This window comes from Ovis canadensis, chromosome 16 (assembly GCF_042477335.2).
Source record: "Ovis canadensis isolate MfBH-ARS-UI-01 breed Bighorn chromosome 16, ARS-UI_OviCan_v2, whole genome shotgun sequence".
Lineage (NCBI taxonomy): Eukaryota > Metazoa > Chordata > Mammalia > Artiodactyla > Bovidae > Ovis > Ovis canadensis.
This window is the reverse complement of record NC_091260.1, coordinates 54,566,847-54,583,823: the sequence shown is the minus strand read 5'-3', so window position 1 is coordinate 54,583,823 and position 16,977 is coordinate 54,566,847. Positions and strand designations below refer to the sequence as shown.

At 46.0% G+C, this 16,977-nt stretch overlaps 1 protein-coding gene across 1 annotated transcript in view; it reads right to left on the bottom strand.

Annotated features, from left to right (window-relative positions):
• The window catches only part of MTMR12 (myotubularin related protein 12), a 66,396-nt gene that overhangs the window by 34,262 nt on the left and 15,157 nt on the right, over positions 1 to 16,977 (bottom strand). Inside the window, exons 2-4 of the mRNA XM_069555953.1 lie at positions 4,620 to 4,680; positions 2,079 to 2,221; positions 652 to 724 (exon numbers count right to left, since the gene is read on the bottom strand). Coding sequence (XP_069412054.1) covers positions 652 to 724; positions 2,079 to 2,221; positions 4,620 to 4,680 — 277 coding nt within the window. The remainder of the gene's footprint in view (positions 1 to 651; positions 725 to 2,078; positions 2,222 to 4,619; positions 4,681 to 16,977) is intronic.

The window sequence follows — 16,977 nt, the reverse complement described above, 5'->3', positions numbered from 1 at the left end:
TAGGACTCTGCAACAGCCAGGGCTCCTCACTCCTCCAGAGGAAGTACAAGACCAAAATGGACCTGCCACTGGCAGTAGAATCAACTCCTGCAGAAAACCCAGCTCTGAAAGCTGAGATTATGAAAGATGGGAGATCATTAGGGACCTGACCTGGGACAGCCGACTCCCGGGTTTATGGCTAGGGCCCCTCCTGACCCTGACCCTGAGTTTGGACATCCTGGTGCTGGGAACTCCATAAAGAGCTACCGAATAATTGCTCACAAAGCCTTGACTACCAAAATAGAGAAGTGATGCCAAGAGAGGCTTTGTGTAATCAGCAGAATAGACAGCTGGTGTGCTACAACAGACTTTTATAGGTTAGCCTTTAAAGTAAGACCTGCATGGCTAACACTGACATATGACCAACACCTAGCCTGTAATGGCACCGTGGAGTATTAGAAAGAACAGGTTCACGTTCAAGTCCAAGCTTCACCAGCTAATAAGCTCCTCCTCAAATAAGCCACTTCACATCTCAGTTTTATCATCCATAAAACTGATTAAGATAAATGGGTGAAGAAATTTTAATAAACTATAAAAAACAAAACCAAAAAATAAAACCAACCCATCATTACCAGCTATACATTCAAAGGCCTGGGGAACACAGATACTCACCTCCATAAATCTGATCAACACAGTGGAGAGTAATGTCATTTTCTCCTATGACCTTATTCTTAAACTGCGTTTCCTAAAAAATTCAAAAGGAAACAACTGTGATTCCTTGCTAAGCACTGTTAGACATTTACAGGCACAATGAATTACTATTCCCAACTTGCATACTAAGAAAAATGAGGAGCGGGTGAGGGAAATGGGCAAAGGTGGTCAAAAGGTACAGACTTAGGTTATATTATAAAATAATAAGTCCTGGAAATGTAACATACAGCATGGTGACTATGGTTAGTAACACTGCACGGTACATTAGAAAGTTGCTAACAGGCTAGATCTTAAAAGTTCTCACCACAAGAAAAAAGTTGTACAACTACGTGAGGAGACGGATGTTAACTAAACGTATTGTGATGATCATTTCACAATACATACGCATCCCAAATTCATCATGTTGTACATCTGAAACCACTACAATGTTGTATGTCAATTCTATCTCAATAAAACTAAAGAAAAAATAAATGAAAAGGTATACACCCTAAACAAACAGGGAAATGTCACATCTCGAGGAAAAGGACAATGAAGTAGCAAAGTGTGAGAAATGTTGTGAACACTTGTTTTCAAACCCAGGCAGGACATGTCAGTCCTGGGCTGCTCCCAGGCCAACAGGCCAGGCAGCTGCACACGCGCTCTGAGAGGTGCTGGGAGGTGGCAGGCAGGTTCGGATTTTTCTACCCAAATGCAGGTGAGTGATAGGTGAGTGACAAAGCTATGAGAGGGCAGGAAGAAAACCCCAGGAGATCCGCATTTCTGCAAATGCTCTCTCTGCACAGGACTAGGAACTAGGCTGTTAATGCAGGGGCGGCACAGAGGCCCACACTGTGAGGCAGCGAGATGCTGCCATGGCTGGGCTGACCGGCTTCCGGGACCACACAGTGTGCTCTGAGCGGCACGGACACTCCTTTTCTCTCCTCTGCTCACTCTTCCTAAGGGGGACAAGTCTTACACAAGAACACTGCTGCTCAGTGCAGAGCAAACACAAACCCAAACTCAAGTGCTGCATTCAGCACCAGTCTCATAACTGAACTTAGTTGCTAAATCTGGGGAAGAGTTCTGTGCAGAGAAAACAGGGGGAACTAGTGTTTTTGGGGAGCTGTGATTCCCCTGAGTGATATGTACCGCACTGAAATACAAAAGAAAATAAAAAAGTTGATGGTGTCAACCTATGAGGTCCAATGCACGCCAGCATGACGGGAGGCACTGGTGGAACTGCAGAGTGGTCCTCCCACCAAAGGAGGGAGAGCAGATCACGGTGAGAAGGACTCTGGCCTTTGTGTTTACATGCATTAAGGGCAAGTTACTGAGAAGCTGGGGAAAAAGACAGCGGGGTCACAGGGGCAGTGCTACCCCAAACTCAGCCAAGTGCAGCTCACACGCACATCATTATCCAGGGCAGATTCATCGTCGCCCAAGAAAGCAATCTTGAAGTCTGTGCAGACAAGCCTCCCGTAGATTCCACGCTGACAGGAATCTTCCTGGACACACTTCAGTACTGTGCTGGCTTCACACAGCAGCTGTTCACCTGATGGAAACCAAAGCAAAGTGTCCTGAGAGTCCTCAAGCAACATACAGAAGGCAAGCAGTACAAGCTTCCCTGGCTCTATTCCTGTAAAGACAAACACAGGCCACGACATGGCACAGAGGAGCTACAAAACCCAGGGGGGGACAAAGCAGCGTGGGGCCCACGGAGAAGTGGAATCACAATGACTCAGATACACCTTCACATGGGGCACTTCTGTCTTCTCACTGCGAATAATGGACACGTCCAAAGATGTAGAAACGACCTAGGCTGTACCGGCAGGCACAGATCTTAGTGCTTCTATTACTTGAACCCGAACAGACGTTCTGTACCCGAGCAGAAGCGGTACCCAAGCGAGCAACGCCAGACGGGCTGGCCGGCAAGCTGTGGAATGTCGTTCTCGCGCTCCCCTTGCTGCGAGAGTGGCCATTCCTTACCCCGGAAAGAGGACGGGGTGTGTGCCTGGTCCGGAGCTCTCAGGCAGCTTCCTCAGGCCCAGGGGGTACAGCATGACCGCACTCGGTCTGGCTCCGCAGACAAGGATGGGAGGAAAAGGGAGGTCAGAGGTTTGTGGGAAAGCAAGCCTGTTTCCTCCCTTTCTTCGCTGAGCGTGTTTCCTCTCACTATGTCACCTTTCCTGCTCTCTCTGCAGACGCCCAGCAGCACGGGAGCTGTATTTCCTGGTGACAGAGAGAGACAACTTCCGTCTCCAGTCAAAGAGATGAGGGTTTAGGGATAGGCAGGAAGCGGAGAGGCTCATGAGGGCCGGATGGTGAGGACAGAAAAATAAAAGGAGGATACAGGGAAACAAAAAACTGAGTATAAAATTTTTTAAAAAAGCAAAAAACACCTAAGTGTAAATACTTTGGGACAAGAAAAAACGGAATTTTCTCCTCATCTAACAGACAACCATCGTCTTAAAATCTCCCTCTGGATTTTCCCTTCAGTGTCTTTAAATTTACCATTTGGCTCAAAATTAATCTATTCTAACTTTCAATATGAAAATAAAGAAGAATTTCAGATACTAAGACTATGAAGGGACACATAAAATGTTTCACCTTGTGTTTTTCTCTCTTCCAAGCTGTTAAATACAATAGAAATACAGGAAGATGGTTCTGTCACCAGCTCAGCCTCTACAGAGAGGTCAGCATCTTCAAACTACCAGGCTTGAAGAAAACAATGAAGTGAGTTTAAAACAGTCTCAGAAAAAGTGCCTTAGCTGAGTTCAAGGTAGAAGGCACGTGAGCAAGGCTTTCTATGCTTTCAACCCCTGGTGTAAAATGGCTTTAAAAATAAATAAATAGAACAGCTTTAATAGTGAACCTGTCCCAAGGCCAGGCAAGCCATACGGGTCCATGCTCAGGCACTCGAGGCCTCGCCACACCTGTCAGCCACTACAGACAGACAGAGTCTCAGGTCACATGAGGCATGAGCTGGGAAAGATCTTAATCTAGTCTAGGAAACCTGGGCTGTACAACGAGACGAGACGTCAGGAATCCAGGGAATGCGAGAATGTATGTAACACTAAGCTGAAGACAAAAGTAAGCTTCCAAATCTGTACCCCAAGAAGAGCAAACAGAATATGATATATGGATTGAGGTTTAGGCCATTTTTATAGGGAAGAGTCTTTGACACTTAAAAACATTTTTTTTTAAAGTTAGAGATTTCTGTTTATCAAATAAGGTGGATCAGTCAGAAACTTGTGCATATTCATACTGTCCCAATAAAAGGGAATAAAATTAAAAGAAACAGAACGAGGCCTCAATTGTTTCGGGAAACGTACCCAAAAATACTTATGGAAAAAAAGAAAGCAGGAGAACTGAAAGCACAACTCACAGGAGAGCCCCATATATGGAGAGCCTACACCACCAAGTTTGTTTCTGAATTCAGAAATGATTAAAACTCAACTTACGCTATAGACAGTCACTCTCCTCCATCTCAAAAAAAAAAAAAAATCCAGCCAATCCAGTCTCCTCGGTGATGACAAACAGCAAGCCCTGGCAGCCCAGGGTTGGGGAGTTGGTTAAGCCCCAGCTGGGTGGGATGTAAGGATCTAGAAGGGACCAGAATCTTCCAGATAGGGACCAGAAAAGTTGATGGGGCCAAGTAAGGCAACCTGAAAAAAGACCTCATTTGCTTACAAAGAGGTGAGAATTTCCCGCCTTTATTTTCATTTGCTGTGGGTAGGAGGAAACAAAAATTCTTTGCAGATGGTGTAATATTCAGTTCCAGGTGTGCAGACACTGAACTAAAGACCTTGATATTCTGGTCCAACTCATTATTGTCACACACTGTGTGGATGAAAACAAAGGAGTTTATATATAGTGCTACTAGAAATGACATAATTTATTGCTGGCTTTGAACTGCACATGAGGAGGTGCGACGCTAACATGACTGTTACCTGGCAACAAGTGAAGAGTTACTTCCTTCTCGGTTGCTTCCTTTTCGTTTGTGTGAATTTCCTAAAAGAGAAGAGCAAAGGGTAATATATTTAAGGGCTCAAATGAATAACATAAAGCCATACTTTCGGAATACATGCTAAAACATCACGTTCAGCAGCTTTTTGTTTATTTGACAAGGTAGGTGTTTTTTTTAATTGAAGTATAACTGATTTCTCAAATGGTAAAGACTCCACCTGCAATGCAGGAGTCCTGGGTTTGATCCGTGGGTTGGTAAGATCCTCTGGAGGAGGGTATGGCAACCCACTCCAGTATTCTTGCCTAGAGAATCACCAAGGACAGAGGAGCCTGGCGGGCTATAGTCCATGGGGTCGCAAAGAGTCAGACACAACTGAGCAACTAACTAACACATAGCTGATCTGCAATGTTGTGTTAATAGCTTTTTAAAAGTAATTAAAAAAAACTTTTAAGAAAATAGGTACATTTGGTTTATTCTTTTTGGGGGGCAGCACAGCATGTAAGATCTTAGTTCCCCAACCAGGGACTGAACGCCAGCCACCTGCAGGGAACACAGAGTCTTAACCACTGAATCACCAGGGAAGTACCTAAAGTATCTTTAACTAAAGAAGCCAGAAAATTTCAGCAGGTCAGTTCAATGGGTTACACTAACAATTCAGAAGTGACAATGCTTAGGAGGAGCAGGGTTGGGCACTCCCCACATACAGGAACAGATGTCACTCAGCAAGGCAAGACAGCTGGAACAGAGTCTGAGAGAGAATGGAAGACAGCCCAAGAATGATTCCCTTCTTCCTCCAGTGAGAATCAAGGATCAAAACTGAAGTAGACTGCTGTGTTTCTGGGAGAAAATGGACCTGTGTAAAGGGCTTGAAGGTAGAAACAGGAAGCTATGGAAGTGTCAAGTCAATACTGATCCATCCATCCACTCTGCAGCAGGTGCGTGTGTGCTGAGTCACTACAGGTATGTCTGACTCTGTGATTCTATGAACTGCAGCCCACCAGGCTTCTCTGTGCATGGGATTCTCCAGGCAAGAATACTGGAGTGGGCTGCCATGCCCGCCTCCAGGGGGTCTTCCCGACTCAGGGAGCGAACCCATGTCTCTTACGTCTCCTGCACTGGCAGGTGTGGTCTTTACCACTAGCGCCCCCTGGGAAGCCCTGCAGCACACTAGGGCTCAGAAACGGTGGCTGCGAACATATCTGCTCCTCCTAAGTTACCTAAAACCACACAACAGTGCCCCGGGATGCAATCATTTCTAGTAAAGAATCAAGGCCAGGTTCTTTTCTTTTTTTTTAATTTACTTATTTTTGGCTACACTGGGTCTTCATTGCTGCACGCAGGCTCTCTAGTTGTAGAGAGCAGGGGCTACTCTTTGATGTGGGTCACAGGCTTCTCGGTGGGCTAGCTTCTCTTGTCGCAGAGCACGAGCTCTAGGGAGCACGTGTTTATTGCTCTGCAGACTGTGGAATCTTCTTGGCCGACGGACTGAACCCATGTCCCCTGCACTGGCAGGAAGACGCTTATCCACTGGACCACCAAGGGAAGTCCAAGGCGAGGTTATGTGTCACTGTTTCTCAATTAACAATGTCTTCAAAGGCTTCTATCCAGGGTTCAGTGTTTACCCGATATTCAAAGATAACTAGCAATCCTTAATGAGTGAATGGACCAAAACAACAATCATAAATGGCCGTTAACTTTAAGACTCAATGGAGGTTACTTCTTTATATAGATTTTCACTACTTTTAAAAACAATTTATCCCCATACTAGAATATTCATGTTAGACATTCTTCTACTGGCATCTATAATATCACCTTTTAAGTATCCAAGTGCATGCTTATTTCCCTCTCTGTAACAGTATTTTTCCAACTAGGGCTTGTATCTATCAATGGGTTGTAAATCAACTTAGTGGGTCAAAATCAAATTTTTCCACAAAAAGAAAGAATAAAAAATATCATATGGTAAAACACTGGGGAAAAACAAAAAGTGTTGTTGGGCCTCCTCATCAACCTACCACATCACCTATGAAGAATTCTTGCCAAAATATCTCACTCCATCTGCTTGAGCTGCTACCTACCAGTTTATAAGAACACTGGGACAGAGAAACATGTTAAATGACACCACGGGGATGCAGACAATCAAATCCTGACTGCAGGAAATGCTACAAAACACAACCAGTTCTGTCAACGTATTAAAATGAAATATTTTTACTTTGTTTTGGGTGGAAGTTTCTGGGTGGTATGAGTTTCTGGAATCTGTTGATTCAGATTGAAGCCCCCCATTACTAGAAGAAACCACAGTACAGCTGAGGCTGGGAGAGGCCAGACAGCCCATCTTGAGGCTGCAGAATGAAGTCGTAGTGTCTTCAGAGAACCCGCTTTGTGCCTGGTCTGTTTTGGAGATGACTGATTTCCATCCTGGGAGACGCCAATAAATGAAGCCTCCCTGACGCAGCGCCTCTCAAAGCTGTGGAGCATCAGGTCATCTGGGGAGCTCGTTCTTCACCTCCGCAGATGCTCAGGCCCCACCGCAAGCCTGAGGAATCAGAGTGTGGGGGCCACAGCTGAGTCTCTGTCTGTAAACACTCCCCAGATGACTCTGACACGCTGCTCCAGGTTACACAAGAGAGACTGTTTTTTGCATATGTAAATGCTAGGAGTGTATTTGGTAATTTAGAAATTCTCATTGAGAAGTTTCATCATCTGTCATTGACAAGAACTAAATTAAAGCACAATTATTTTTGACAGGTTTATCATCTGTGTCTGAGGAAAGCACAGCTATGCATTAAATTCAATCAGCTGTTAGAAAACTAGCAATCATCTTTAGTGCTTGGAATTCAGTTGAAAAACTGAAGCCAGGACAGAGAAGACAGCCTTACTGTTACGCTGTCCACAGAAGTATCATCTTCCGACTTAAAGATTTTATATTATCCCAAATTACCGACGTACATCAATTCTTGAAATGGTTAATGAAATCCTTTAGTTTACACCCCATGAACAAGGCAATCAGAGGACATCTCTCAGGATGGTCCCACCCAAAACTCCCTTGTCCTGGACGAGCGTTCCCTGCTTCCCTAACCTCCTTCCTGGAGAGAACCACCTCCTTCCCACCACCTGCATGAGCTAACAGACAAGACATACTTGCAAACGGCTAATCATTTTATCTCCCCCATTAATTCGGCTGAAGGGCTAAGAGAAGCTAATCAAGCTGGCTACTTCAACTACAGGCTTTGTAGCATGTGTGCTAAGTCACTTCGGTGGTGCCCGACTCTTGGCGACCCTATGGACAGTAGCCCACCAGGCTTTTCTGTCCATCAGATTCACCAGGTGAATATAATGGTGTGGATTGCCGTGCCCTCCTCCAGGGGATCTTCCCAACCCAGGGATCGAGCCTGCATCTCTTCTGTCTCCTGCATTGGTAGGCAGGTTCTTTACCACTAGTGCCACCTGGGAAGCCCACAGACTTTGTAGATTTGGCTACAAATACGCGGCAGCAGAGAAAGCTGTTCTGTAAAGAATGACACACATGAAGAAGATAGGTGGAGACAAAAGACCGCCCCCCAAACAAACAAGCAGTCCTGGCCTGGTCTCCATGGATTTCCAGGCTCTGGTGATGCCCAACCACGCCTCTGGCCCACAGTTCCAAGCATCACATCTGTATCTTTATAACAGACTCCCCTGTGAGCCAAAGCTAGCTACAGCGATTCTGCTGACCATCACCAACGGTACTGACTTCGGTCAACTGCACCAGTAACAGAAACCAGAGATGAAGGAATCACGTCATGCAACATGTCAGTGTGCAGTATGTCCAGGGCTCTAGGATTAGGAACCGACATCAGAGACACCATCTCACACGAGTAAGACTGGCGGGAATCACACGCCAGACCTAGCACCTGCCACTTCCAACTGTGTGGATTTTAGGTGAGGACGTATGAGGTCTCCAGGCTGTAAAGCCTCACAGGGTTTCACCATTATTCAAGCGGAGAGAGCCCCCCCTGAATGGCGTGCCTTGGCGGCTACCCCCACAATCTCTGCATGACTTCTCAGGGTGTAGGGGCGCATATTACTCCCTGCTCTACCCTTTCCCACGTACCAGGTAAAGCAGAAACTACCTTAAAAACAAAACACCCCACGGACTTCAAGTGGTTAAGACTCCCACTTCCACTACAAGGGGGGGCAGGTTCGGTCCCCAGTCGGGAAACTAAGATCCTGCGTGCTGCATGGCGTGCCAAAAAAAACCCCATAATGTTCTTAGCCTTGTCATTTCCAAACTAAGTCCTACAGTGTATGTATTTGCGCGCACACACACACACACAAATATATATGTATATGTATTGTTCAGTCGCTAAGTTGTGTCCAACTCTTTTCGATACCATGGACTATAACCCGCCAGGTTCCTCTGTCCATGGGATTGTCCAGGCTCTTGCTGGACAGAATGCTGGAGTGGGTTGCCATCTCCTTCTCCAGGGGTCTTCCTGATTCAAGGATTGAACCCGCGTCTCCTGCATTGGCAGGGAGTTTCTTTACCACTGAGCCACCTGAACACCTATATATACGTTCAGAAGTATATAAAAGCAGGGGATGCTAGGCTTCTAAAGATAATTGAAGTTTGTACGTGAAAAAGAAGAAGGAGATTTATAAGAAACAAAGGTAACTGAATGAATCTCTAGCCAGTGCTAGGCAAACAGGAGCTCACAGTCCAGTGGGGAGACGAGACAATACTAACACACTGTACCGCCATATGCGACAGGATGATGCTTTAACGAAGGCTCTGACGGGGACTCCAGGAACACAGAAGTGGGGACCTGACTCAGTAGAGGGACCAACAGAGGGTGGGGGAAGGGCAGACTGTTCAAGCAGTCTCCCTGGAAATGGCTCACAACGAGTGTGCAGGAGTTCAACAGACGGACCAGCAGAGAGAGGAGGGAAGGAAAGAGAAGGTGCAGACACGGTGACAAGGAAGGCCGTTTTAAGGAGCCTGGGCTTCATCCCGTGGGCTGTGAGGAGCAAGGAGGTTAAGCAGACTGCACTAAACACATGGTGTTTACTATCTGCAACAAGTGTCTCTCAGGCAACAGCACAGGACCAAGTCAGAAACCTGGGTGGGTTCTAGCCTCCTCCGGAGCAAGCGGGACCATCTGGGCAAGTGTCCTGGCCTCGGGGTGCCCACTGAAGAGAATGCAATCAGGAGCTCACTGCCTGCCTTATGACCACATCGTGACAGCGCAGTGAGCCTCAGTATTTGTGCTCTCAAAGGAGGCAGGGTCCGTGGTGGCTCACCCTCACTAGAACGGCAAAGGAAGACCCCTGCAGACCAGCCCTCGATTCTAAAACACGGGCAAGACAGGGCACTCCGATCTCAGAGGGGAGAAGATAAATCTACCAGAAGCATTTCCTCGGAGAAAAAAGGAAAGGACTGGAGGCCTCTTCCCCTCATGGAAAAAGGGAAACTGGAGACTCACCCTTGTTTTTTCCAAATGCCCCAGAAGCTTATTACACATTTTTCACTTTAACAGTAGGGACTCCTTGGTACTTCCCTGGTGATCCAGTGGCTACGACCCAGTGCAGCCAAATAAATAAATAAATATAAATATATTTTGTAAGGAGTAGGGACTCCTCCTCTTCTCTGGAATAATGTTAAATACATTCTGATGCTGGCAACAAGTTGCTGACCAAAAACTGATCTGAGAGAAAGGAAAACCCACCGAGCAGCTAGGTCGTGGAAGAGCCAAATATCTCATGAAGTGTGTGGGAAATTTCAGCATGAGAGGCGGCGGCAGAAAAACCACCAAGATTTCTAACAGTGCTTGACTTCCTACTAAAGCTGCCACTATTCATCAGACTTCCTTCAGCTGCAGACAGGGAGAGGAGAGGTCAGAATAATGCAGTAAGATACACACTGCTGCCGACAAGCTAGTGTTCAACAAAGAGGAGTCTAACCAACCAATACATGTGAGCCCTTGCCTCGAATGCCACTAAATAACTTTGTGTGAGTGTGCTGTTAGCCATTCAGTTGTATCCAACTCTCTGCGACCCCATGGACTGGGACCCACCAGGCTCCTCAGTCCATGGGATTTTCCAGGCAAGAATACTGGAGTGGACTGTCATTCCCTTCTCCAGGGGATCTTCCCAACCCAGGGATCAAACTTGGGTCTCCTGCATTGCAGGCAGACTCTTTACCATCTGAGCCACTAGGGAAGCCTAAACAAGTAAACAGCTTTATTTGTCCAAAACACAGATCATACAGCAACCTCAGCTATTTGAAACACTGCTGAAAATCCCAAAGTGAAAAAAGACTTCTGAGCAGTAAAGACAGGTGTGTTCAAGTCTGTACACGGCAATCAAGGCCCTCCACAAGCTGTCAGTCTCAGCTTCCACTTCAACTGCACACGTTTAACTATAATAATAAGTCACATTTATTAAGTTCTATGATGTGTCAGATAAGTGCTCATCATAAGTATCTCATTAATCTGCATAACACCAGAATTGGTACTGCTTCCATTTTACAGATGCAGAAACTGAGGCTTAAAGAGGTTCAGGAACTTCCCTTTAATAGGAAAATAAGTCACTAACCAAGGGTTCGGCCCAAGCCCTGACTAACTCCAGAGCCCACATTCCTTGCCGCTGTGTTCCAACAAACACGGTCTCTAGTTTCCTACCACAAAACATCCATTGCATGCAACAGAAAACCAGTCTCCTGCTACAAAACTCATTAGAACAAATTAGAAAAATTCCCTTACGAGAACTGTACTCCACTGTACAAGGCTTTGCCTCATACAGGACAAAAGCACGTGAAAGCAAGTGTCAGCTGCGTGCCTGAGAATCTGCTGAGAGACTGTGGGGCAGCCTGGCTGTTTCACTCCACTGGTTCTTGGAGTTTTCTCTAGTGTCTTACCAAGTTCATATTCAGGATGTGCACATCTCAAAAGTGTGGAGGACCTAGAATCTTGGCAAAGGGGGAAAAAGGGACCTTGAAAAGAATGGGGCGGGGGTCTCTACCGTGAAGCTCTCCTAGGCCAGATGCTTGTAAATGTTCATGTCAACCCTTCACTGCTTACAAGGGCTCTGAGTCAAAAACCAAAGTTGTTATTCTCAGTTTAATTTCATCCAGGCAGAAGGGCAAATTCCAAGAGGCAACATAACATCCCTAAAGGTTCCAAAACACAGTTTCTTTCGATCACATCTGGCACCAAGTGCTAAAAAGACACAATACAAACATTTTTATTTCCTCCAAGTCGCTCCACTGCTCTAAAATGGACACTTAATACTCTGCTTTTTCCACTAGAATAGAAAATCAGAGGGGGAAGATGCATTTGTGGCTACATATTAGGTGGCAATCCACATGTATCTCAGAACACAATTTACCTTTTTTTAAAGCAGAGTTGTAGTTTTAAAACAGCATAGTACTAAGAATTTAAGTTTTGTCTTTCCCCTGGTTTCTCCAAACTTCTCTCCGTGCATGTATTGGAAACAAGTAATACAGACTTGAGGCAACAGTCCAAACCCAGCTCTGGTACCTACAGACACGCATTTGGGCTTGCCATTTAACCTGACTGAGCTTGGTTTCCTCCTGTGTGAATGGAAACAACACTACCTAGTATGAAGTTATCAACAGAAACGGGTGTAAACATCTGGCATACATGTTCAGTAAATGAGATCTGTTACAACTATTGGACTGAGCAGAATCTGTCCTTCTTGATTCCTTTCTTTTTCTCTTCCTTTCCTCTGATGATTAAATAAAGATTTCAACATACTACTTAAGAGCTACAGTTATTTAAGATTCTGCATGAGCAGAATAATTTCTGCTTCTCTTGTCAATCCTATTTCCCACATTAAACGAAACTGACTCCACTCAGGAGACTTCTCAATTCTTTTTTCTGTGGATCAGAAAACTGCCATTAGCAACACCCAGACTGGTCCTAATTCCATTAGATTTTGACTACACAGGACTATCTGAAGTCATGGAAAAAGAAACGGCCTTTTTCTATTAATAGGACTTGTTTTCTACAATGAGTTAGCTCTGGTCATTTGGTGTCTTTTTCTTCTGCAATAGAAAGTACTCTGAACCCACTTACAAGACCAAAAGAATAAACTAACAGCTTCCTTAAGAGAACACCACATCTGAGGAAGAGACTGCTCAGGCACAGAGACAAAAGGAGAGTTTTCTCAACTACTGAGTTTATTCAAAGTAGGTTAAACTGAGAATTCCCTGGTGGTCCAGTGGTTTAGACTTGATACTTTCACTGTCGTGGGCCTGGGTTTGATCTCTGATAAGGGAACTAAGATCACGCACACACACACACACACACAAAGTAGATTAAGCTACTGAAAGTTGGCGACAAGCTGAGAATAAAAACTTAAATTAAGTACTTCTGCACTGGAATATAAAGAGACATACTGCAGGCTAATATCAATAATATCTAATATCTACATCACTAATATCTTACCTGTTTATCACTTCAAAAATGGTACCATCACCATCAACCACCCCTTCACCCCTGAAATCAAAATATACACCAGTCCTGAGAAGAGAAATTATCTAGGGGACTCCAATAAATCAGGGTGTGTAAACAAGAATGAAAAGGAAACCCTCCCCTTAGAGAAAAAGTGGAATTCTCCCTTTTCTCTGGGAAGCCACCTGTACAGGTCGGGGAGCAGGCGGGGAACACAGAATGGAGAGTTCTCGCGTCTTACATCTCTTTCCCTTACATGTTTTTACAGTAGTTTTTTTTTTTTTTTGGACCCCATAAGAAAAACACAGAAAGGACTAACAAATATGGAGATAATATTTTAATATTTCAAAGTGTTTTCTCTTTTTTTGAGAAACAAGAGTTGTAACATCTGCTGTTGCTGATCCTGGGGGAATGAGCATAGCTGAATGGAGAAGAGGGGAAGTGGTTAACAATAAGGCAAAGCCCACGTCTGGATGCGCCAAGGGTTACGGGACACAATAAAATTCCCACGTGTACATGCTCCTCTTGATCAAGCTGAGTTCTCAATGCGTAATAAGCTGCTGTCATCATGGGCAAATTTACTGGGTGAGTGATTAAAGGCTATCCAACTTGACCTTTACAACTGGATGAGAAAATACAATCTCTTCCTTAATGACATCACAAATTACTCCATCGTGACTCAGAGGTTGCTGGTGGACTGCAGAAATCACAAGTGTCCACTCTATGAACGTCAAAGCGGCTACTCTCAAGGGCCAGCCATTACGGAGGCTGAGAGGAGAATAATAGTAACAAACATTTCTAGAGCCTTACATACCAGGCACTGTTTAAAGGGCTTTATACTTATTAACTCATTTAATCCTCACAGCAACCCTTGAGGGAGGGCTCTTATACCCACTCTTTCCTCCACTCTGCAGGTGAAGACACTCAGCTAGCATGTGGTGCAGGTGGAAGTCAAACCTGACAGCCGGCTCAACCTCCGTTCCTACACGAGGCCACATTACTTCTTCTGTGGAATGAAGGAAACAAAGGAAAGCAGCACAGGAAGGTCACTGAATGTATCTGCTAGACAAGCATCACCGGAAGAACCCAAAGCGTTCGGTGTTCAGTCGTGTCTAATTCTGTGCTTCCCAATGGACTGTAGCCTCTGCCTGTGGGATTTTCCAGGTAAGGATATTGGAGCGGGTAGCCATCCCCTTCTCCAGGGGATCTTCCGACCCAGGGATCAAAGTTGGGTCTCTCACATTGCAGGCAGATTCTTTACCATCTGAGCCACCTGGGAAGCCCCAGGAAAAGCCTCAAATTGTTGTGGAGAGGGAAAGAGACTGAAAGAAAGAAAAAAACAATACATCTACCCCCAGGAGAAATGGCTGCTGTGTGGGGAAGAACTCAGGGGCTTTCTCAACACCAGCTGAGAGCTCACCTCTTACGACTCACTCCAATCCATCCTTCAAGGCCTAGGTCTCTGTCACTCCAACCAACCCTCGAGAGTTCCGTGAGAACCTTGTGCGGTCCCACACTCCATGAAAGGCCCCAAGGCAAATAACACAGTATGGCCTGGGCTACCCTGTGCTTCCCTTCAAAAGCATATCATCTAGGAGTCCTCTTTACATCTCCTTCCCCTTCACCCTCGGTATCCAGTCTTTGACCAAATCCTATCGGTATTGCCTATTACAGACACCCAGAGCCCATGCTCCTCTCTCACCTCCACCAGGACCAGCCTAGTCCAGGCTGTCATCATCGCCCACATGGACCAGTGCAGCAGCTTTCCAACTGCTCAGCCTGCATCTGCCCCTCTGGCACCCACTGCCCACCCTGGAGGGGCAGTGACCCCTCAGGACACAGCCTGCTCTGGGTGACCGGTGGGAGAAGGACAACGACCTGACAAAGCCCACCAGGTTCTGCACAGCCTGGTGCCTGCCTCCCTGTCCAGCCTGGTCTCCCACGCCCTCCTCCTCTGCCTGCATGTCGGCCACACTGGCCTTCCGTCAGCCTCTAGTACCTGCCAAGCTCCTTCCTGCCTTGAATCCAAGCCCCTGCATGGAATGCTTCTCCTCTCTGCTCTGTGAGTTTCTGTGTATCCATCAGACCTCAGGACAAGGGTCATTTCCTCTGGGAAGCCTTCTCTGCCATCAGGCTCTTTAAGCCCTGTGTATCTTTCCCTCTTAGCACTTGTCACAACTGCAGTATCACATTTGTTTATGTAATTATTTAAGTCTATCTCCCCATCAGTTTATAAACTCTTTGAGGGCTGGCTCTCTGTTTTTCTGTTCACCATATTGCCCCAGAATCCAGTGTGTGTGCGTGTGGGTGCTAAGTCGCTTCAGTCGTGTCTGACTCCTTGTGACCCCATGGACTGTAGCCCACCAGGGTCCTGTGGGTTCATGCCCTCTTCCAGCAGATCTTCCTTACCCAGGGATCAAAGCCATGGCTCTTATGTCTCCTGTATTGCCAGGCGGCTTTGTTACCACTAATGCTGCCTGGGAAGTCCCAGCACAGGCCCTGCAAACAGTAGGTGCTCAAAAGATTTCACTAAGTAAGTTAGTTAATAATGACTTTAAGTAATGAGAGGTCTTTAAACCACTCCAGCAGGGGCCAGGGAAACATTTGGAAGATTAAGAGACAATATCTAGGCTTGGGCATTAACACAGGCGGCATCACCAAATGCTCTCATATTACTGGAAAGAACATTCCATTGAAGACTGTCATACATATGATATTCATCCAGAAAGAAAGTCGTGAAGCCTGTCCAGTGAGAGAGGCAGGGCAGCAGCCACCATGGATGGACTTGGTGTCCTCCCAGGATCTCACAGGCAATTCAACCAGCGCCCAGGGACGGCTGCTTCTATCCTCTCCCTCTTCTCTGGAGCAGTGGGAGCTTCTTAACTGTCACCTGGTTTCAGCAAAGGGCCCTGGGCTTCCCCTTAACCCTCTGCTCCTTCTGCCCTTCAACTGTGACACTCCCTGTCCAGCTGCCTTATCAGCAAATGGCCACAGTCTTATTTCCAGAACTGGACACGTGGGATAAAATCCCTCACTGACCCCAACTGCATATCATGTTCAATGCATAAGAAAAGAAGGCTAGGAAAGTACAGTTCTTTTAACAATCAAGCAGAACTGGTTCTACTAGTTATGCTGACAGACTTTTTTCTCTGCCACAGGCCAAAAAGGAACTCAATTGGAAAGTGATGCAAATTTTCAACAAATGGGGTGTTAACCAAGGCCCCTGTGGTTTGTGCAGCACCTCTCTGAGTTCTGACAGAGCTTGCTATTATCACAAGAGTGTAGCAGAGACTGCCAGCTGGTGCTGGTCACAGAACATCCAAGTCTTCAAACCTGGGAATCCTAGAGGCCTGCATTCAATCAGAACAGCAGCTTGAAATAAACGGAGGGAGGGCAGTTATGCCAGAGGGGTGGGATCAAGGTTGGGGTTTTTTGGTAAATTGCTTATTTCAATATTTACCCCAATGCTATGGCTACCTTTGTTTGTTTGTTTTAAAAGGGGATAAGGGCATAAACAGCAGGTCTTCCAGTTTCCATACATTTTACCCCACAGCTCAAAAGGAGCTACCTCTGTTCCTGCTGCGCTTGGACAATCAACAGTTCCCAGGACTTGCTGCCCCGACATGGCCTAGGAACCCCGCCCCGCGCTGAGCCAGAAGCACTCCCATTCTGGCCACTTGTGTGCCAGACAAGATGTGAGAACTGCCACCCATTCTCCAGCAAGCTTGCGGCCCAAAGGAGACACGCCCTCTGGGACCCACCTCACACAGCTGGCCCAGCATGGATTCCTTTTCCATTTTTTTTTTTAAATTATGGCAACAGTCACATAATATAAAACATAATATTTTAACTATATTCAACTGCACTGTTCAGTGGCACTAAGTACATCCG